The sequence below is a fragment of the Trachypithecus francoisi genome, unplaced genomic scaffold, assembly GCF_009764315.1.
Source record: "Trachypithecus francoisi isolate TF-2019V2 unplaced genomic scaffold, Tfra_2.0 Lachesis_group21, whole genome shotgun sequence".
Lineage (NCBI taxonomy): Eukaryota > Metazoa > Chordata > Mammalia > Primates > Cercopithecidae > Trachypithecus > Trachypithecus francoisi.
In genome coordinates this window covers 39,827,231-39,848,405 of record NW_022681467.1, presented here as the reverse complement: position 1 = coordinate 39,848,405, position 21,175 = coordinate 39,827,231, and the positions used below count along the sequence as shown (strand labels likewise).

The 21,175-nt window shown below is 47.8% G+C and overlaps 1 protein-coding gene across 1 annotated transcript in view; it reads left to right on the top strand.

Annotated features, from left to right (window-relative positions):
* The first annotated feature begins 6,606 nt into the window (after window positions 1-6,606).
* The window catches only part of JPH2 (junctophilin 2), a 77,967-nt gene continuing 63,398 nt past the window's right edge, over window positions 6,607-21,175 (top strand). Inside the window, exon 1 of the mRNA XM_033186470.1 lies at window positions 6,607-7,845. Coding sequence (XP_033042361.1) covers window positions 7,467-7,845 — 379 coding nt within the window. The 5' untranslated portion in view covers window positions 6,607-7,466. The remainder of the gene's footprint in view (window positions 7,846-21,175) is intronic.

Genomic DNA, 21,175 nt, shown 5'->3' with positions numbered 1-21,175 from the left:
ATGCTGTGATAAGGTGACATTTGAGCAGAGACCTGAAGGAAGTAAGAGAGCGAGCCATGGGGGCATCTGAGGGAGGGGCATTCTTGGAACCACAAGGATGTCAATGCAGCTTGAGCAGGTGGAGTCAGAGAGAGATGGGTAGGGCCAGATCATGGAGGGCCTGATAGGCCATTTTAAAGGTGTTGACTCTTACTGTGAGTGAGATAGCCATTTGGGGGAGCAGAGGAGAGAGACATGACCAGATTTTTTTTCTTTTTTTTTTTTTTGAGACAGAGTCTTACTCTGTCACCCAGGCTGGAGTGCAGTGGCACAATCTCAGCTCACTGCAACCTCCACCTCCCGGGTTCAAGCAGTTCTCGTGTCTCAGCCTCCCAGGTAACTGGGATCACAGGTATGTGCCACCATGTCTGGCTGATTTTTTTGTATTTTTAGTAGAGATGGGTTTTGCCATTTTGGCCGGTCTGGTCTTGGAACTCCTGACCTCAGGCAATCCGCCCACCTTGCCCTCCAAAAGTACTGGGATTACAGGCATGAGCCACCATGCCCAGCTGAGACTTAACCTTTTGAAAGAGCACTGGCTACTGTGTGCAGACTAAGGGAAGGCAAAGAGGACAGTTAGGAGGCTACTGCAGTGAGTCAGGCAATAGGTTTGGTACTAGGTACTTGGCAGTGCAGGAGATAATACGTGTTCTGGAAGGTTTTGTTTTGTTTTGTTTTTAGACAGAGACTCGCTCTGTTGCTCAGGCTGGAGTGCAGTGGTGCAATCTCAGATTACTGCAATCTCTGCCTCCTGGTTCGAGCAATTCTCCCTGCCTCAGCCTCCCGAGTAATTGGGACTACAGGCGCATGCCACCACACCTGGCTAATTTTTGTATTTTTAGTAGAGATGGGGTTTCACCATGTTGGCCAGGCTGGTCTCGAACTCCCGACCTCATGATCCACCCGCCTCTGCCTCCCAGAGTGCTGGGATTACAGGTGTGAACCACTGTGCCCGGCCTGTTCTAGAATTATTTTAATCCAAATCCCTTCAGGGATTTGCTGAAGGACTAGATTTAAGGTGTGAGAAAAAGACAGGAATGAAGGTTGACTCCAAAGGTTTTAATAAGTTTGGAGTCGGCTGGAGGGACAAATTTGCAAGTGGAAATTGAGAGTTTTGTTTGTTATTGTCTTTTTTTTTTTTTTTTTTTTGAGGCGGAGTTCCGCTCTGTCGCCCAGGCTGGAGTGCAGTGGCCGGATCTCAGCTCACTGCAAGCTCCGCCTCCGGGTTTACGCCATTCTCCTGCCTCAGCCTCCCGAGTAGCTGGGACTACAGGCGCCCGCCACCTCGCCCGGCTAGTTTTTGTATTTTTAGTAGAGACGGGGTTTCACCGTGTTCGCCAGGATGGTCTCCATCTCCTGACCTCGTGATCCGCCCGTCTCGGCCTCCCAAAGTGCTGGGATTACAGGCTTGAGCCACCGCGCCCGGCCTGTTATTGTCAAATCTGAGATGCTCATGAGATATTTAGAAATGTTGAGTAGGGCCGGGCGCGGTGGCTCAAGCCTGTAATCCCAGCACTTTGGGAGGCCAAGACGGGCGGATCACGAGGTCAGGAGATCGAGACCATCCTGGCTAACATGGTGAAACCCCGTCTCTACTAAAAAGACAAAAAACTAGCCGGGCGAGGTGGCGGCGCCTGTAGTCCCAGCCACTCGGGAGGCTGAGGCAGGAGAATGGCGTGAACCTGGGAGACAGAGCTTGCAGTGAGCTGAGATCCAGCCACTGCACTCCAGCCTGGGTGACACAGCGAGACTCCGTCTCAAAAAAAAAAAAAAAATGTCGAGTAGGTGGCTGGATGTCTGACAGAAGATCAGGAGAGTGGTGCAGCCTGGGGATGCAGACTTCAAAGTCATCGGTAGAGGGAGTTTATGCAAAGCCATGTGACTAGAGACCTCCTCAGAAATGAATGTAGATAAAGAAGCCAGAGAATGAAGGTCTGGGACATTCCCAAGGTACAGAACTCAGGGGGATGAGGAGGAACCAGTAAGGTAGGAGCAGAACCAAGAGAGAGATTCTGGAAGTCAACTGAAAAGAGATTTCAGAAGGGGTCATCAGCTGCTAGATGGTGGGAAGACCAGGAGCACCCACTATGTGCAGGCACTGGGTAGACACAGATGAGCTGCAATACCTACTGTACAACAGATACTCAGGTTTTTTAATAATTTAAGTTCTGGGGTACATGTTCAGGACATGCAGGTTTGTTACATAGGTAAGCATGTGCCATGGTGGTTTGCTGCACCTATCCACCCATCACCTAGGTATTAAGCCCTGTATGCATTAGCTATTTATCCTGGTGCTCTCTCTTTTCTTGCTCCCCCAACCTACCCACAGGCCCCATCGTTCCTCTCTCTGTGTCCATGTGTTTCCATTGTTCAGCTCCTACTTAAAAGTGAGAACATTTTTGGTTTTCTGTTCCTGTGTTAGTTTGCTGAGAATAATGGCTTCTAGATCCATCCGTGCCCCTGCAAAGGACATGATCACATTCCTTTTTATGGCTGCATAGTATTCCATGGTGTATATGGACCACATTTTCTTTATCCAGTCTATCGTTGATCGACATTTGGGTTGATTCACTGATCACTAGAGAAATGCAAAATCAAAACCAGAATGAGATACCACCTCATACCAGTCAGAATGGCAATTATTAAAAAGTCAACAAACAGGAAACAAAAGATGCTGGTAAGGCTCTGGAGAAATAAGGATGCTTTCATACTTTTGGTGGGAATGTAAGTGAGTTCAACCCTTGTGGAAGACATTGTGGTGATTCCTTAAAGACCTAGAACCAGAAATACCATTTGACCCAGCAGTCTCGTTACTGATTTATATTCCCAGAGGAATATAAATGATTCTATTATGAAGATACATGCACACCTATGTTCACTGCAGCACTATTCACTATTTTTTGGAAAGAAGAAAATCCTTGCTTTAACAACTCATAGTTTGGGGGAGGAGCCAGCATGTGGGAAGGGCACTAGTCTAGCCAGGAAACCTGCCTGGAGAGGCTTCCAGGGCGATGAGTCTCGCTCTGCTGAGCCTTCCACGGCTGAGAAGAACTCCAATGGATTTCTGGGCACAGTCCTTCTCTTTGTTCCGGATTTTCAGTTCTCTCCCTTTGAGGCTCCCAGAGAAGCAGTCAAGCTTGAGAAGTTGAGCAGGAAATAGAGGGAGAAAGTGACCAGGGAACAGAACAAGGGAGTGGGAAGAGATCTGGGATGAAGAGAGGGAATAGGCTAGCTGCCTTTACAACCAGTTTATAATTATTTCAAGTTTATTTTATTTTTTATTTTTATTTATTTATTTTTGAGATGGAGTCTCACTCTGTCGCCCAGGCTGGAGTGCAGTGACACCATCTTGGCTCACTGCAATCTCTGTCTCTGGGGTTCAAGTGATTCTCCTGCCTCAGTGCCCCCAGTAGCTGGGGTTACAGGACGGTTCCACTACTCCCGTCTAATTTTTGTATTTTTAGTAGGGATGGGGTTTCGCCATGTTGGCCAGGCTGGTCTCGAACCCCTGACCTCAGATAATCCGCCTACCTTGGCCTCTCAAAGTGCTAGGATTACAGCCATGAGCCACCGCCCCCAGCCTATTTATTTTTAAATTATAATAATAATTATTATTTTTGAGAGAGGATCTTGCTCCATCACTCAGTCTGGAGTGCAGCGGTGTGATCACGGCTCCCTGCAGCCTCGACCTCCCAGGCTCAAGCGATCCTTCTGCCTCAGCCTTCTGAGTAGCTAGGACCACAGGCATGCACCACCATGCCCAGCTAATATTTCAAGTTTAGTAAATTCCACTGGATTTGAAGAACTTGCTTTTTCTGAGGAAAGTCTGTTGTAATGCATGTAACACCACAAGAGGTCTCCCTTTCCCTGAAATGCACCCGTTTAAAAGGCAGGACAAATGGTAACTTATCAGAAAGCTCTGGGCAGGTAAGGCCAGTACCAAATTTGGCAAAGAATCTTACTTAAACTTTACAAAGTCATAGTATCCCTTTACCAGTAACTTTGTTTTTCAGTTTAAAATATGAGAATAAGGAGTGCTTCGATGTCAAGATATTTAATATTTGGGAAGGGTTCTCTCTTCCCTCTTTGATGACTATTTTATTAAGCCTGAAAAGTAATTTAGTATGTAAGAGTAATACTCATAAGCGCTAACACTGATTATATGTGTAGTGTGTTCTGAGCCTTTTTACAGTATTAACTCTGTAATCCTCACCCAGTCATATAAGGTAGATACTGTTATTCTTGATACCAATAATCCTCTGAGGTAGGGACTTTTACAGATGAAGAATTTGCAGTTTAGAGAAATTAACAATTGGTCCCAGGTCACACAGCTTGTGAGGGGCAGGACTGGGATTTGAAGACGTATCTAACTCCAAAACTACTCATCCTGCAGTAAACGGATTCATGAATCTTTATGTTATTAAACAGTTTCTTAATTTGAAATTTTACCATGGTTTTGTTGTTATTTTCTATCTATCTATTTATTTATTTTTTGAAACAGGATTGCCCAGGCTGGAGTGCAGTGGCAACAATACGGCTCACTGCAGCCTCCAACTCCTTGACTCAAGCGATCCTCCTGCCTCAGCTTCCCATGTAGCTGGGACCACAGGTGTGTATCACCACACCTGGCTAATTAAAAAAAATTTTTTTTAATTGTAGAGGTGGGGTCTCACTTTGTTGTCCAGGTTGGTCTCAAACCCCTGGGCTCAAGCAGTCCTCCAGCCTTGGCCTCCCAAAGTGCTGGGATTACAGGTGTGAGCCCCTATACCAGGCACTTACAGTGTTTTTAACCAGAGATGAGAGTCAGATTCATCTGACAAGCTTTTAAAAGAATTCGACTGCCCAGGTCTTCTCCCAGGACAATCTAATTCTGTAGGTCTCAGGTGGGGCTCTCGGATCTCTTTATGTTTTTAAGTTCTATAGGTGGTTCTTGCGTGTAGTAACCCTGGGTAGGGAGCTACCCTAGGGAGCTGCTATGAATGAACAGTGGTTAAATTCACATAGGTGGAATACCCTGCTAAGATGTAGCAATGGCCGCCTGGCCTAAGCATATGATTACAATATTGAATCCGCAGCTCAAACTCCCCTAGCTTCCAGTTTGAGATGCTCTTCCCCTGACAGCAGAGCTCGAAAAAAGTTTGTGATTCTCCAAAGACCTCAGTGAGAAGTGGCGAAAGCAGAACTCCCTGGGAGTAGCCCTGAAGTGAATTGTGCAAGCAGACTGTCAGTCAACCTGGCCAGGGCTCACACCTAACTACCCAGAGGACACAGTCTTTATCCACTATGTGCTCCCTGTCAGCTTGGCAAACAGACGGTAACAGTGAGCCCAAGAGGCTGGGTGCCTCTACCTGGTGGTGAAATGCAGATACAGAAGGGGCTCTTTAAGGTCAGGGGCTGTGACCAAGGATGGAACTAAGTCCTAAGAACAGATAACCCGCTGGAAGGAAAGCAGGGAACATTGTTTACCCACTTCCCGAACAAGAACAAGACTTCCGCAGTGACTTTACGTGGCCTAAATTATCATGGGGTTAGGAAATATGTCAGATAAATTTAAAGTCAGATAATTGTCTGATGTTCTCTAGCACCTTCTGTGCTTAATTCTTTCTCTTCCATCCCCATCTTCACATACACACACACACACACACTCTCTCTCTCACCACACTCTCACAACACACTCTCGCCACAGACACTCTCATACACTTTCACACACACACACACGTTCACACACACACTCTCACACACACGTTCACACACACAGACACACACAGATCTTCCTAGTGGCTCTTACCTTTCCCAGAATTCCTCTACACTCCCATTAACCTTGGGCTTAGCTGGGATTTACAATCATTAGCTCTGGCCACGGCTTCTTGCCGTGGAGATTTATTTGTTCTTTTTACTGGAGTTTGGTGGGAACCTGAGTGGCTGGGAATCCACCCAGGCCCTTCTCTCCTGGCCCTGCCCCAAGAGCTTTCTGAAGTCTGGCCTCACAGGCTCCTAGGACACTAGAGCAAAAGACAGCTCGGAAAGGGAAATTTAAAAAAATCATGACCCTTGAGAATTTCTGAGAGAACCTCATTACAACACAACCCTGGGTTGACAGGAAGGGGACTCCTTTGACTCTCAGGGTCTGCTGGGTCTGCGGCAGGAAAGGCGCAGAGGTACCAAGGGGTGGGGAGAGGAAGCTAGCGGGAAGCCCAGTCTGTGTCTCAGGCAGCGAGGAGGGCAGGCTCCTCTCCCTTCTCTTTGCCTTTCAGGGGAAAGAGAAAGGGAATAGATGGTTGCTTCTTGCACCAGGTTCTCCGGGGTGGAGGGAGGAGCTCAGGGTGGTGCGTGAGCACTGGACTGAGATTTGGTGTATCTTCCAGACTCTGTTTCCACAGCCTCCCCTCTCTTTCTGACTTCCCTCCTCTGCTTTCGGAAGCACATGTGAAACTGTCTCCATTCCTTTCTCTTTAGGTCACTGGATTCCTTGATGGGGCTGGCAGTGGTGCTGTAACCCCAGGTCCCCTTAGGGCATGTGAGTGGTGATGGGGCTGAGATCTGCCAACCTCCTCGCTCTGGGGGATTTTCAGTGTTCCAGGACTGGGCGTTCTGCTGGTCTCCCTCTCCCCTCCCTTCCCCGCTTCCCCGGCGCCCTCTCTGCCCGCAGACCCAGGGGACTCTGAGAATGGAGGGCAGCTCTTATTCCCGGGAGGCCAGGTTCCCTGGGCTGCCTGCACTCAGTTCTCAGCCTCCTTCCTCGTCTCTCCAGCCACTGCCCGGGTCTGCAGCACGGGCACGATTTGAAATACCCCTCCTTCCCGCTTTGAAGGAGGCTGGGCTGGCCGGGGGTTATTTTGGGAGCAGCTTCTGAGATCCAATGGCCTTGTTAGGGCAACACTGACCTTTCCGTCCCGGGAGGAGGGCAGGATTGGAGAAGGGGGCGGGGCAGCGGCGGGGAGACCGACAGCCCCGCACACCCACTGGGGTGGAGAAGGGGGCCAGCGGGCTGTGGGAACCCAGCCTCAGGCGGGGGCTGTCACCGAGGGGAATTTCCCCTCTTTGAAAAGGCTGGGGACCCCTCCACCCCACGCTTTCACTGGGCTTCTTAAAGAGATCACACCATTTTCCCTTGGACTTCTTGGAAAGCAGACTTGGGACGCTTTGTGGGGACTTTGAACCTTTCCTTCCAGCTTTCTTCCCAGCAGGCAGCCTTGCTCTGGCTGGTGGAGTCGGGGCTCCTGGGCATGGCACTGACTAGCCAACCCAGTGCTGACTTGGCGCCGGGGCTCTTTCAGCCTCTGCTGGCATCCTGCTTCCCCCCTCCTGGGGCGCAGTGGTGAGTCTGGGGGCCTGCCCCCGAGGGCACTGGAGGAGTGTTGCAGGCATCACCCACGCCCTCTGCACTCACCCTGGAGGACGGGGAGGTTGTCAGGGGCTATGATGAGATGAGCGGGGGCCGCTTTGACTTTGATGACGGTGGGGCGTACTGTGGGGGCTGGGAGGGGGGAAAGGCCCATGGGCACGGACTGTGCACAGGCCCCAAGGGCCAGGGCGAATACTCTGGCTCCTGGAACTTTGGCTTTGAGGTGGCAGGTGTCTATACCTGGCCCAGCGGAAATACCTTTGAGGGATACTGGAGCCAGGGCAAACGGCATGGGCTGGGCATAGAGACCAAGGGGCGCTGGCTCTACAAGGGCGAGTGGACACATGGCTTCAAGGGACGCTACGGAATCCGGCAGAGCTCAAGCAGCGGTGCCAAGTATGAGGGCACCTGGAACAATGGCCTGCAAGACGGCTATGGCACCGAGACCTATGCTGATGGAGGTGAGGCCAGCTGGGGGCCTGCAGAGGTGGGGCAGGGCCAGGGAGGGTGAGAAACCCTGGTGGAGGGTGGGAAAGGTGTTGGGCAATTGGCACAGAATCAGATGGGCTAGGATGTGATTTGCTGTGTGGCTTTGGGCAAGCTGCTCTACCTTTCTGAGCATCCATTTTCTTGTAGTAAAGATGGAATGAATAAAGGGGTTATTGAGAGGATTAGTGGGAGTGCTTAGTACAAAGCCTGCCATATAAGTGCACACTCAACACACAATAAAATATAACTACTACCGTTAGCATGTTCGGTATGCTCCAACATAAACAGCCATGGAATATACTCTAGCAGAATCGGATTCTAGTCTTAACTTTGCCATGAAAATTATTTTCAAGCAATAGATCATGAGGAGTATTCATTCATCCACCCACCCATCTACCCATCCATCCATCCATCTATCCACTCATCATCTATCCACACACCAATCCACCCACCTGTCCATCCATCCATCCATCCATCTGTCCATCCACCCACCTGCCTGCCTACCCATCCATCCATCTACCCACCCACCCATTAATGCTTCCACCGAACCATTCATCTACCCATTCAGCCATTCATACATCTACCTGACCATCCACCCATCCATCTTTCCATCCATCCATCCATCCATGATCCATCCATGGATTCTCTTTTTTTTGTTTTTTTTTTTTTTTTGAGACAAGGTCTCATTCTGTTGCCCACACTGGAGCGTAGTGGCGTGATCTCAGCTCTCTGCAGCCTCGACCTCCGGGATCAAGCGATCCTCCAACCTCAGCTTCCCTGGTAATTGGGACTACATGCATGCACCATCATGCCTGGCTAATTTTTTTTTTTTTTTTTTTTTTTTTTTTTTTTTTTTGTAGAGACAGGGCTTTTTCATATTGCCCAGACTGGTCTCAAATTTCTGAGCTCAAGCAATCTGCCTGTCTCGGCCTCCCAAATTGCTGGGATTACAGGTGTGAGACACTGTGCCCGGCCTACATTCCTTTTGTGTTTCCTTTTTAAAACTTTTTAAAGATAGATCTTGCTCTGTTGCTCAGGCTGAAGTGCAGTGGCACAATCACAGCTCACTGCAGCCTTGAACTCCTGGGCTCGAGCAATCCTCCCATCTCGGCCTCCTGAGTAGCTGAAACTATAGGCACATGCCACCATGCCTAGCTAATTAATTGTTTTTTCTTTTTTGTAGAGATGGGGTCTTACTATGTAGCCCAGGCTGGTCTCAAACTCCTCGGCTCAAGCAATTCTCGGCCTCTGTGGCTCACACCTGTAATCTCAGCACTTTGGGAAGCCGTGGTGGGAGGATCACTTGAGGCCAGGAGTTCAACACCAGCCTGGGCGATCTAGCAAGATCCCCATCTCTAGAAAACGAAAAATCAAAAAACAAAGATAGGCATACAGGCAAACAATTATATACATTATACACAAGTATGTACAGATGCTGTTACAGAAAGCAGCATTGAGATTTGAGGAGGTCAGGAAATACTTTAAGTGGAGCTGACGCCTGAGCTTGGTCTCTATAGGAAAGTTACGTTTGTGAGGGTGGGCGTGGGGCAGAGAAAGGAGTGAGGACAAAGGCTCAGAAGCATGAGAGTGGTAGTGGGTTAAAGAAACAGAGAGGAGTTTTCTGTGGCAAAACAGCCCTGTGGAGTGGCAGAGCAGCCGTCATTACCTAGTCCACGGGGTGTAACATTGGACATATCACTTAGCTAGGCCAGTTTCCTCATCTATGAAAAGGGACACTTTAGAATATCAGTACCACGCAAAATGTGGGCGGTGGGGGGACAGCATCAGCACCACCCATCCACCAGTTAGAAATGCAAATTCAGTGGCCCAGCCAGACCTTCTCATCAGAATCTCTGCATATGGGCCCGAACGCTGCTTTCACAAGTTTATCAGGCAATTTTTATACACAGCAAAGTTTAAAAAGTATTGCTTTAAATTAGGGCCTAGCAAACCATAGATCGTGGGCCGAACTGGCCAGTTCTGCACAGCTTATAAGCTGAGAATAATTGAAAAAAATAAGAAGAACAATATTTTTTGGCATGCGAAATTATTTGAAAGCCCCTACGTAACATCCTCAATTTTACTTCTTGTCCTGCAAAGCCTAAGGTATTTACTACCTGACTTTTTTTTTTTTTTTTTTTTTTGAGGGAGGTTCTTACTCTGTAGCCTAAACTGGAGTGCAGTGGCACAATCTCAGCTCACTGCAGCCTCTGCCTCGCAGGTTCAAGTGATTCTCCTACCTCAGCCTCCCGAGTAACTGGGAGGACAGGCACCTGCCACCACACCCGGCTAATTTTTTTTTTTTTTTTTGTATTTTTGGGTAGAAATGGGTTTTTGCCCCATTGGCCAGGCTAGTCTCGAACTCCTGACCTCAAGTGATCCACCTGCCTTGGCCTCCCAAAGTGCTTGGATTACAGGTGTGAACCATCACACCCCGCCCTACCTGACTCTTTATAGCAAAAGTTTGCTGGCTGCAGTTTTGAATGGTCATTCCAACTCTTTCTGATGCAGGATAATTCTATAAAGTCTTCCTAATGAGCTGCATTGGAAAGAGGAAATGACACAGATAACTCATAACTGGCTAATTTTTACAAATGACATTTGGTGTCAGAAGGCATTCGTAGGACATTGTATTCATCACTAGTGTCTCCTTTTTTTGACAGTGGCCAGGAAACGTGGGACTGGGGCTGGGATCAGGGCAGCTGAGGCAGGAAAAGGCATCAGCCAGCCCAGGGAGCAAGGTTTGTTGAAGCCAAAGCCGTTGGACACATTGGGAGCAGCCTCAGGTGCAGGATAAATTTGCATCTGGGCTGCCAGTTGGTGGGTGTCTGGATGTTAACGAGGTCCCTGGAGTTTGTGCAGGTGCCTATGGCTGCTACCCAGCACTGGCTGGGAACTGAACAGCCCTGAGCATAGATTCTGGCTTCACCACTTGCTAGTTGGGTGACCTTGAGCTGTTTTCTGAGCCTCCTGAATCTAGTGCAATTCAGTTCAGCAGATGGTTATGCCAGGCACAGTGCTAGGCACTGGACACACAGCAGAGAGCAAGCCTCAGTTTCTCTGGCTAAAAATGGAGATGATCCTTGAGTGCTTATGCAGCGTCTGTTACCTATGGTGCACTGTAGGCATGCGTAGAATGTTCGTTCCCGTCCCTCTTCTCTTCAAACCAAAGTGCGTGTGTGCGTGTGTGTGCACGTGTGTCTGTGTGTGCACGTGTCTGTGTGTGCATGTGTCTGTGTGTGCGTGTGTCTTTTTTTTTTTTTTTTGAGACGGAGTCTCGCTCTGCCGCTCAGGCTGGAGTGCTGTGGCCAGATCTCAGCTCACTGCAAGCTCCGCCTCCTGGGTTCACGCCATTCTCCTGCCTCAGCCTCCCGAGTAGCTGGGACTACAGGCGCCCGCCACCGCGCCCGGCTAGTTTTTTGTATTTTTTAGTAGAGACGGGGTTTCACCATGTTAGCCAGGATGGTCTCGATCTCCTGACCTCGTGATCCGCCCGTCTCGGCCTCCCAAAGTGCTGGGATTACAGGCTTGAGCCACCGCGCCCGGCCGCGTGTGTCTTTATGTGCATGTGTGTGTGTCTGTGTGTGTTTTGGGTCTGGATGTGGGTCACAGGACACAAATCTCTGGGTCAAAATGAGCATAGGAAACCATAGACCCATCTCCTAATATGTCTAAAAGAGGAAAATCTAATTCATTCATTCATTCATTCATGCAACCAGTACTACTGGTCTGTTCCAGGCACTGCTTCACGGCAAGTTCTAGGCCGGGGCAGTGAGCAAGACAAGGTCCTCAAGGAGCTCCCTGTCCAGTGGAGAAGCATAAACTAGAAAACAAACATACATGTCATCTCCAGAAGTTACAAGTGTTATGGAAAAAAACTAATAGAGGCAGAAAAGGATGGTGTTCTTAGATGGAGTAGTCTCAGAAGCAGGATGGGGGGGCCTGGAGAGGAAGTAGGTCCCCTCAGGCAGACGGAATCCCGTTGCAAAGTCCGCAAGGCAGGTTTGAGGAACAGCACGAATGCCAGAGTGAGCGAGGGGTGCAGACATCGTGGGCCTGGGCCGGATCACACAGGCTTTGCAGGCCCTGGGTTTTATCCCAGGTGTGCCCAGGAGCTCTTCAGGCCAGGTGACCAGAAGCCCTGCTGCTTTGGTTTGTCAGAGCCCCAGACTTCTCCCAGATGAGATGACCCCACATCCAGGGGCCCTGGAAACCTCACAGATTCTCTTTCCCAAGCCACACACGAGGTGCAACTCTCCAAAATTAGATGTGGCCACTGCTTCGGAAAATCTCTTTAATCAACCTGTCACCAGTCCCCCGAGGGTTTGTTAAGGATCTGCCCTCACCCTTGGCCCCAACCTGGGTATCACTGAGGGGAATGTGGACAAATAAGATCCTGTGATTAGGAACGGCTGTCTGGCAGCCCTGCCCTGGGTCATTCTCCTGGCCCTGCCACATAATTTAAACTCACCAAACCTTAATTTCCTTGTCTATAAAATGGACCTATCCTAATCTCTCAAAAGACTTCTCATGGGATGAATGAGTACTCAGTAAATGGTGATTGCTCTTATTACTATTACTTATTATTGATTCATCCAGTAAAATATTTATTTAGTGACTATGATGCAGCTAGCACGATGCTACACCTGTAGTGTAGAAATAAGCAGAAGGAAAACGCTCCCTGTTTTCATAGCAAATCTAACAGGAAATTGTCCTGCAGTTCTGTGTTGGATGCTAGGTAGGGACAGACAGGGGAGTAACAAAGCCAGAGCGGGCAGCTGACCAGACTCAGGCATTCAGGGAGGCTTCCTGAAGTCAGCTGCAAGCCGAGTCCCGACATACATGCAGGAGTGAGCCAGGTAACAAGGGCGGCGGGAGACTCCAGGACGAGAGGACAGAGAATGCAAAAGCTGGGAGGTCCAAAACTTGCCACCAGCTAGGAGATAAAGCTGAAACTTGCATCTGATCCTCAAAGGTTCAGAGGGCTTCTCCGCTGCCTCCTTTTCTGGCAGTCAAATGCTACAAAGGAAACAGCAGTTTTCTAAACTGGAGATGTCAACACATTAGTGGATGGTGAAGTCAATTCAATGGGTCAGGACCTGCATTTTTCAAAAGGAAAGAACAGAACAGAATAGAGAAGTATCGGAGTATTTCACAGAGAATAAGATAAAGTATTATTTTCTGAAATATTTATTCACTTGGGGAGATACACATATACACGCACACACACCATGTGTGAGTGTGTGTGTTTAAAAGTGTCTGCATTTATGTGTGTTTTGCAATGTAATATGTGTTTCTTACTGCAAGTCATGGTCCAAAAATTTTGACACTCATTGTTCTAAGGTGACTTGACTTGGCATCTTCTTCAAAGCCCTGCCATTCCCATCTCGCAGACCCCTCCCTGTCCTCTAGGCTTTCTCTTTGGTCTGAGGATAAGTTCTCCAGCTCTCGCGTGGGAAGGGGAAGGTGGGGCTGGTGCAGGAGCTCTGGCCTTCCAAACCCTGTTGTAAGCTGCTTGGTACCCCTCCCCTCTCCTATAGCCCTCATTCCTCCCCTGGCCATATATAGCAAAGCTAAAAACAGCTGCTGACTTAAAGCACACGCACACGCCCCAGCCCTGAAAGAGTAATGTGCCTGTTGCGTGGCTGACTGTTCCCACCAAGACACTCACGGGCTCCAGGCCTCCTAGAGTCTTTAGTGCTTGTTGTTTTCTGAGGTTCTTGGTCCTGGGGCCCTTGCCTTGGCCTCAGAGACCCATAAATACCCTGAAACTTCAGGCGTGATATGAACATATGTGCAAGACTATCTGTGTTTTTCTGGGAGGCATTTTCTCACATAGTCTCAGATTCTCCAAGTCATCTCTGGCTCAAAGAAGTTCCAGAACCACTGATGACTTTATTAATCCCGTCCCCAAAATGTGCACTGGAAGAATCAAGCCCGAAGTGGACTTTTTTCCATAAAGCTAATAAAAATAATAACAGTAAGGCCAATTGTGGGCAGACTGCTGGAGCCCAGGAGTTCAAGACCAGCCTGGGCAACATGGTGAAACCCCATCTCTACAAAAAAGAAAAATACAAAAATTAGCCGGACATGGTGGCACTCATCTATAGTCCCAACTACTTCAGAGGCTGAGGTGGGAGGATCACTTGAGTCTGGGAGGTCGAGGCTGCAGTGAGCCATGATCACACCACTGCACTCCAGGCCACGTAACAGAATGAGACACTGTGTCAAAAAAATAAAATAAAATAATAATAATGATAGTTAACATGTTTGGAGTGCTTACTAAGTCCCAGGCACCGTTCCTAGCACTTGAGGCACTTGAGGTATGTTGTGTTATTTATTTATTTATTTATTTATTGAGATGGAGTTCCACTCCTGTCGCCCAGGCTGCAGTGCAATGGTGCGATCTTGGCTCACTGTAACCTCTGCCTCCTGGATTCAAGCAATTCTCCTGCCTCAGCCTCCTCAATAGCTGGGACTACAGGCGTGTGCCACCATGCCCCGCTAACTTTTTGTTTTAGTAGAGACAAGGATTTGCCATTTTGGCCAGGCTAGTCTCGAGCTCCTGACCTCAGGTGATCCCCCTGCCTCGGCCTCCCAAAGTGCTGGGATGACAGGGGTGAGCCACCGCACCCAGCCTGCTGTGTTGTCTAAACCTTCACCCAACAACCTCATGGAGATGTAGTTACGGCTCCTGTTTTACATATGAGGAAGCTGACATGGAGATCATGTAAGTAGCTCGCTCGAGGTCGTCTAGCTAATAAGAGGCAGAGATGCAATTTGATCATAATAAGTGATCATTAAACATTTGGTATTATAAATAAGTATTTTAAATAATAAACAGTAAACAATGATACAGAATAGGACATGCTTCATAATTCGTGAGACCCAGTGCAAAATGAAAATGTAGACCTCTTCTTTAAAATCATTAAGAATTTTAAGATGGGGACAACAGAGTATGAACCCAGGCGCAGGGGCCTTCTGAGTGCTGGGTCCTACGAGACTGCATAGTTTCAGCACCCACGAAGCTGGCCTTGACAATAGTAATAACTGTGCCTGGTTACTAGTTAATGTGTCTTTATTATGTACCAGGCTCCGGCTAAGGGTCTTATGGGCATTGTATCACTTAGGTTTCCTCATAACCCTGTCATCTACTACCCTAGTGGCTTTTAAACTGTTATAATTGCAATCCCACTATAAGATATGTATTTTATTCCTTCTCTGGGCAGTGAATGCAAAAAAAAATATGTATTTTACATTGTAATTCTGTATCTAGACACATATAAAAAGAATGCAAAACTGAAACAAACCATCGCAAAACAAGATTTCCCTTCCTAGGTATGATGCTTGCTATTTTCTCTTTTATTTTACTTTGTTGACAGAATTAAATGAGGCCCTGATCCATGTAAAGCTCTTAGAACAGGGTATGGCATGTGTTAGTGCTTACATTACTAACGTTATTATTATCATTACATGCTGAAAAGTTGAGACTTTATGTTTAATTATGACGATTGGGTCAAAAACCCAAGCGTTTGCACTCTGGATCCAGTTTTCTTTCTTCTGCTCAAAGCTTATGATTTAAGCTAATGTTAGTCCAATTGACTCTGAACACAGGAGCTACGTGATTTTGCCAGACAGCAGTAAGTACCTGGTGTCACATTCTCTGGGCCTGTGATACATGTTCCTTGCAGAGAGAAGCTTTGAAGGAACTTAACTTTCATATTTATTTATTTATTTGCATAATAGAATATCGTTTCTGTTGATCAGTTTGTCTATCTTTATGCCAATGTCATGCTGCTTTGGTTACTATAGCTTTATATTGTCGTAAAATCAGAGTAAATCCTTCAACTTTGCTCTTCTTGTTCAAGATTGCATTATTCTAGGTCATTTCTATTTTAAAATCAGCTTTTTCAGCCTGGGCAACAGAGTGAGACCCTGTCTCAAAAACAAAACAAAACAAAACAAAACAAAAACAAAGAAAAGAAAATCAGCTTCTTGATTTCTGAAAACGCCTGCTGGGATTTTGATGAAGATTGTATTGGCTGGGCGCGGTGGCTCAAGCCTGTAATCCCAGCACTTTGGGAGGCCAAGGAGGGTGGATCACGAGGTCAGGAGATGGAGACCATTCTGGCTAACACGGTGAAACCCCGTCTGTACTAAAAAAAAAAAAATACAAAAAACTAGTTGGGCGAGGTGGCGGGCGCCTGTAGTCCCAGCGACTCGGGAGGCTGGGGCAGGAGAATGGCGTAAACCCAGGAGGCGGAGCTTGCAGTGAGCTGAGATCCGGCCACTGCACTCCAGCCTGGGCGACAGAGCGAGACTCCGTCTCAAAAAAAAAAAAAAAAAAAGATTGTATTAAATCTATAGATCAGTTTGAGAGAATGGACATCTTATTAGCAGTGAGTCTTCCAACCCATGAACATGGTATATATCCCTATTTGTTTAGGTTTTCTTTAATTTCACACAGCAAAGTTTTAGGGATTTCAATGTCTTATACATCTTTTATTAATTTTATCCCTAGGTATTTTATTTTTTGTGATATTATAAATGGCATTTAACATTTTATTTTTTCAATTGTTCACTGCTAGTTTATAGAAACACAACTATTTTTGTATATTGACTTTGAATTCTTTTACCGTGCTCAGTTAATTTCTTAGTTCTAGTGGATCTTTTTGTTTTTGTTTTTGAGGTTAAGAGGAATATCTTTGAACTTAAAATAGTTTGATTGTTATTGAAAATAAAGTATAGAGGCCCTGAGAGAATCTGTTATTACTAAAGGAAGACATATGATATTTAAGCATCTGAGACTTAGAGTAGCCAGATCTGGGTTCAAATCCCAGCTGTGCAGGTTCTTAACCATATGAACCTGGGCGCACCATGTAACCTCCCTGAGCTTCTGTTTCCTTTTTTCCTTCAGGGATGTGCTAACATCTCCCTCAGAATATGGTCAAGACAATGAAACAATATAATACCTATGAAGCACTCAGCATCATGCCTGGCACATAGGAAATGCCAAAATATATACTCCTGTATTTCCTTCACATTCCAAAGGGTGAATTAATTCAGCACGGCCTGAACCATAGCTGTCCCTGCTCCCGGGAGCAGGGTCAGGTTGCAGTGTGTGGATGACAAGGGAGGATATTTGAGGACAAAAAAGAGTTTTTGACTTTGGAACAGTAAATAAGACAAGACTTTGTTTCGCTTAGTTCTGCCTTGAGTCCTGCCAGTGTAGATGGAATCCATGCCAGACACGATTCCATTTCGAATGTAGAATCAGCATAATTTAACCTCATCTTAGAAATCTCATGTCCCAGTTCACAGCCAGGCATCAGCGTGACAGTCAGCTGAGCTGCTGTCGTGGCAGCTTCTGGGCATTCTACGGAGACCCCAGGAGGGCACAGCAGACCCTTAGCAAGATAGAAAAGCGGACATCATTAGTCTTTCCTCTCCACGGCCTTGTTTTCAGTGATTCATGTGCCCGATTGGCCAAATCTCTGCAGATGTGCTCCTGTCCAAGGCCAGGCCTCTGGGATTTACCAAGCTTGCTTGTTTCCAGGGCCTACTAATTCCGTGACCAGCAGCTGTTCCCCGGAGGAGGCCCTGCCCTCCACACCCTTGTGAGGAATGCCGAGTCTCATTTGCTGAAAGCCCTGGTTGAGGGTGGGGTGTGGGGCTGGGGGACAGGGTTGTTCCTGCCATAGACTTCCTGCCTTGGAGGGTTATCCTTGTTCTCACCTATCCCTTCCCGAGCTGAAGCCACAGAGTAGGAGAGAAGTTAGGGCCGGCACTCCTCCCTCCCGTGTAACTTTCACTCCCTGCTTAAAGGGAACTGATGAGAGTTGCCTGGCCCAGATCTGTGCCTGGCAGAATCCACAGAGCAGCCCAGGTGTGCTAGGAACTCCAGAGTGACCCCTGCTCCAGGCCAGGAATGAGCACCTTGTGCCTGGAGGTCTTCCTGCCAATGCTGGCTGACCATTGCTGTGGATGGGGTAGAGTTGGAGTCACAGTTGGAGGCCGGATGGCTGCATGCAGCCTGCAGGGCACACTCTGGCTGGCATGCATCATATTTTTATTATTTCTGTTTTTAATTAAATTGGAATCCCTTATGGGTAGGTTTTTTGTTTTTGTTTTTGTTTTTGTTTTTGTTTGCAGGGTCTTGCTCTGTTGCCCAGGCTGGAGTGCAATGGTACAATAACAGTTCACTGCAGCCTCAACTTCCTGGGCTCAAGCGATCCTCCCATCCCAGCCTGCAAGTTCCTAGGATTACAGGTGCACGCCACCACGCCTGGCTAATTTTTCTGTAGAGACGGGGTTTCTCCATGTTGCCCTGGCTGGTCTCAAACTCCTGAGCCCAAGCTATCTGCCTGCCTCAGCTTCCCAAATTGCTGGGATTATAGGCGTGAGCCACTATGCCCAGCCTATGGCTACCTTTTAACAAAGTGATCAAATTTAACATCATCAATGACAGACAAACCGACAGTATGTACCCTTGATGGGATATACGGAGAAGGCCACACTTTAAGAGGCCAAGACAGGAAGATTGCTTGAGCCCAGGAGTTCAAGACCAGCCTGGGCAACATAGTGAGACTCTGTCTCTAAAAAAAAAAAAAAAAAAGACAGACAGGATCTGACCCATTTGATGAGATTCTTTCAGTTACTGTGTTGAGAAGAGGCTGTTTTGGGAAGACAGGTATTGGGTGAGGGGGAGGTGGTGGCATGGAGACCAACTAGTGAGTTTATTACAATTATTACTGGTGAGATGATGGTGGCTTGCACCATTACCTTGTAGCAGCAGAGGTGGTGAGAAGACGCATTTTGAAGGAAAAGCTTATAGACTGGACAGGATTGAGAGAAAGAGGAGTCAAAGATGGTTCCAAGGCTTTTGCCTGAACCATAGAAGGATGGTGTTTCCATGAACTGAGATGGGGTGAGGGTTTGAGAAGGGAAGGTCAGGAGTTCAGTACTGGACACCATGGGTGAGAGTTGCCTGTTGGAAGTGTCCATGGGCATTGGGGTTGTGGGCAGGCCTGTGCACAGGTAGGTGGGGATCCTTTTAGACCCTCTCCCCTTGACCTTTCTTGCCTGCTGCACACACAATCATTTCTGGTCTCCAAGTCCCTCAGGGTTGCTGAGCTGACTCAAGGCCTGGAAATGGGCCTTTCCCCCAGGCCACAGGCTCCAGGGCTGTCAGCACCCAGGCGATGCCTCCTGGTTAATCCCCTGCTTTCGGGTGAGCTACGGGGCATCATCCGGGGCAGCAGCCTCTGGATGTAGGGGTGGTGGAGCCCTGCGGGCTCAGGGACTTGTCATCCACCCACTACAACCTGACCCTGCTCCCGGGAGCTGGTCCCAAATGCAGCCAGCTCCTCTGCTTTCGGTTGTCTGTTGGTGATCCCAGGAAACCAGAGACTGTGAAGATTTGATGGACAGCAGCATTTGGAAGCCATGGGAAGGGACTTTGGTGCCAGCCTTGCAGGCCAGCCAGAGAGCAAGGCCTTGGGATTGTTATGGGAAAAATGTAACGCAGTCTAAATGCTCACCAAAGGGATTGCTAAATTAATTTATGAGACCATGCAATGAACTACAAAAGGCCTTTAACAAGACAGAGGTGAACCCACCTGTATTCATACAGAAAGAAATCTAAGGCATTATAAGTGAACAAAAGCCATTTGGCAAATATTTATTGAGTGCCTGCTAGGTGCTAGGTAGTGTTCTCAGAGATAGGGTCAGTGGTAGACTGGTGAACAGCTAATCTTTTAGTCTATTTATGATAAGTATATGGTTGCAAATTGGCAGAAAAAGGCCTGGAAGGATCTAAATCATTAACAGGAGTTACCCTGGGGAGATCACACAAAGGTGTTTTCTTTTATATACTCTTCCGTTGTTTGGATTTTTTGCAATGAGCATATGACTTTTAAAATTTTGTTTTCTTTTTTTTTTTTTTAATTTGTGACAGGGTCTCACTCTGTTACCCAGGCTGGAGTGCAGGAGGGATCTTGGCCCCCCGCCACCTCCACCCCGCACGATGCACGGGGTTCAAGCAATCCTCCCATGTCAGCCTCCTGAGTAGCTGGGACCACAGACATGCACCACCACACCCAGCTACTTTTTTGTAGTTTTAGTAGAGAGAGGGGTTGACCAGGCTGGTCTTGAACTCCTGAGCTCAAGAGATCCACCCACCTCAGCTTCCCAAAGTGCTGGGATTACAGTCATGAGCCACAACACCTGGTTCAGTGCAACCTCCGCTTCCCGGGTTCAAGTGATTCTCCTGTCTCAGCCTGCTGAGTAGCTGGGATTACAGGCAAGCACCACCACACCTGGCTATTTTTGTATTTTTAGTAGAGACGGGGTTTTACCACATTGTCCAGGCTGGTCGCGAACTCCTGACCTCAAGTGATCTGCCTGCCTTGGCCTCCCAAAGTGCTGGGATTACAGTCATGAGCCACTGCACCTGGCTCAACTTTTGCAATTTTTAAAAAGTACTTTCTCCATACAAACAGTATTTACATGTAGACATAATAAGGAGCCCTCAGGATGCAAAAAGGGTTGGGGATGGGGGTATCTAAGCACAGCTTTCCAGAATCTAGGCTCAGAATCCTGGATAGCCTCCCTTTGTTCCTTCTCACTCTGGGTACTCAGCTTTTTAATGCAAGGCAGGGTTGAAAGAGTATTTGAGGCAAGAGACCTGTTCTTCAGTCCCAGCTGAGCTACTCCCGGGCTGTGTAGCCTTGGCCAGGTCCCTCTACCTCTCTGAGCCTAAGCTTCCTCACCTGTATAATGAAGGAATAAGACTATACTTACCCATGAAGGTAAGCAGATTTTCTCACGCACAACACTGGCTAATCGGGTGGGACTACCTGTGGAAGTGGTGAGGGGGGACTGCCGGCTATAGTGCTACTCAGCCTCAGGACCCATTAGCAATGTCAGTTGTGGACACAGGATGGGGAATAAGTGGCCTATGTGATGGATTACTTACGAGCTTGGACTAGAAGATCTTATCATCATCGTCTGATGAATTTTTTTTGTTTGTTTTTCTTGAGACGGAGTCTTGCTGTGTCGCCCAGGCTGGAGTGCAGTGGTACAATCTCGGCTCACTGCAACCTCCGCCTCCCAGGTTCAAGCAATTCTTTGCCTCAGCCTTCCGAGTAGCTGGGATTACAGGCATACGCCACCACACCAGGCTAATTTTTATATTTTTAGTAGAGACGGGGTTTTGCCATGTTGGCCAGGGTGGTCTTGAACTCCTGACCTCGTGAACCACCTGCCTTGGCCTCCCAAAGTGCTAGGATTACAGGTGTGAGG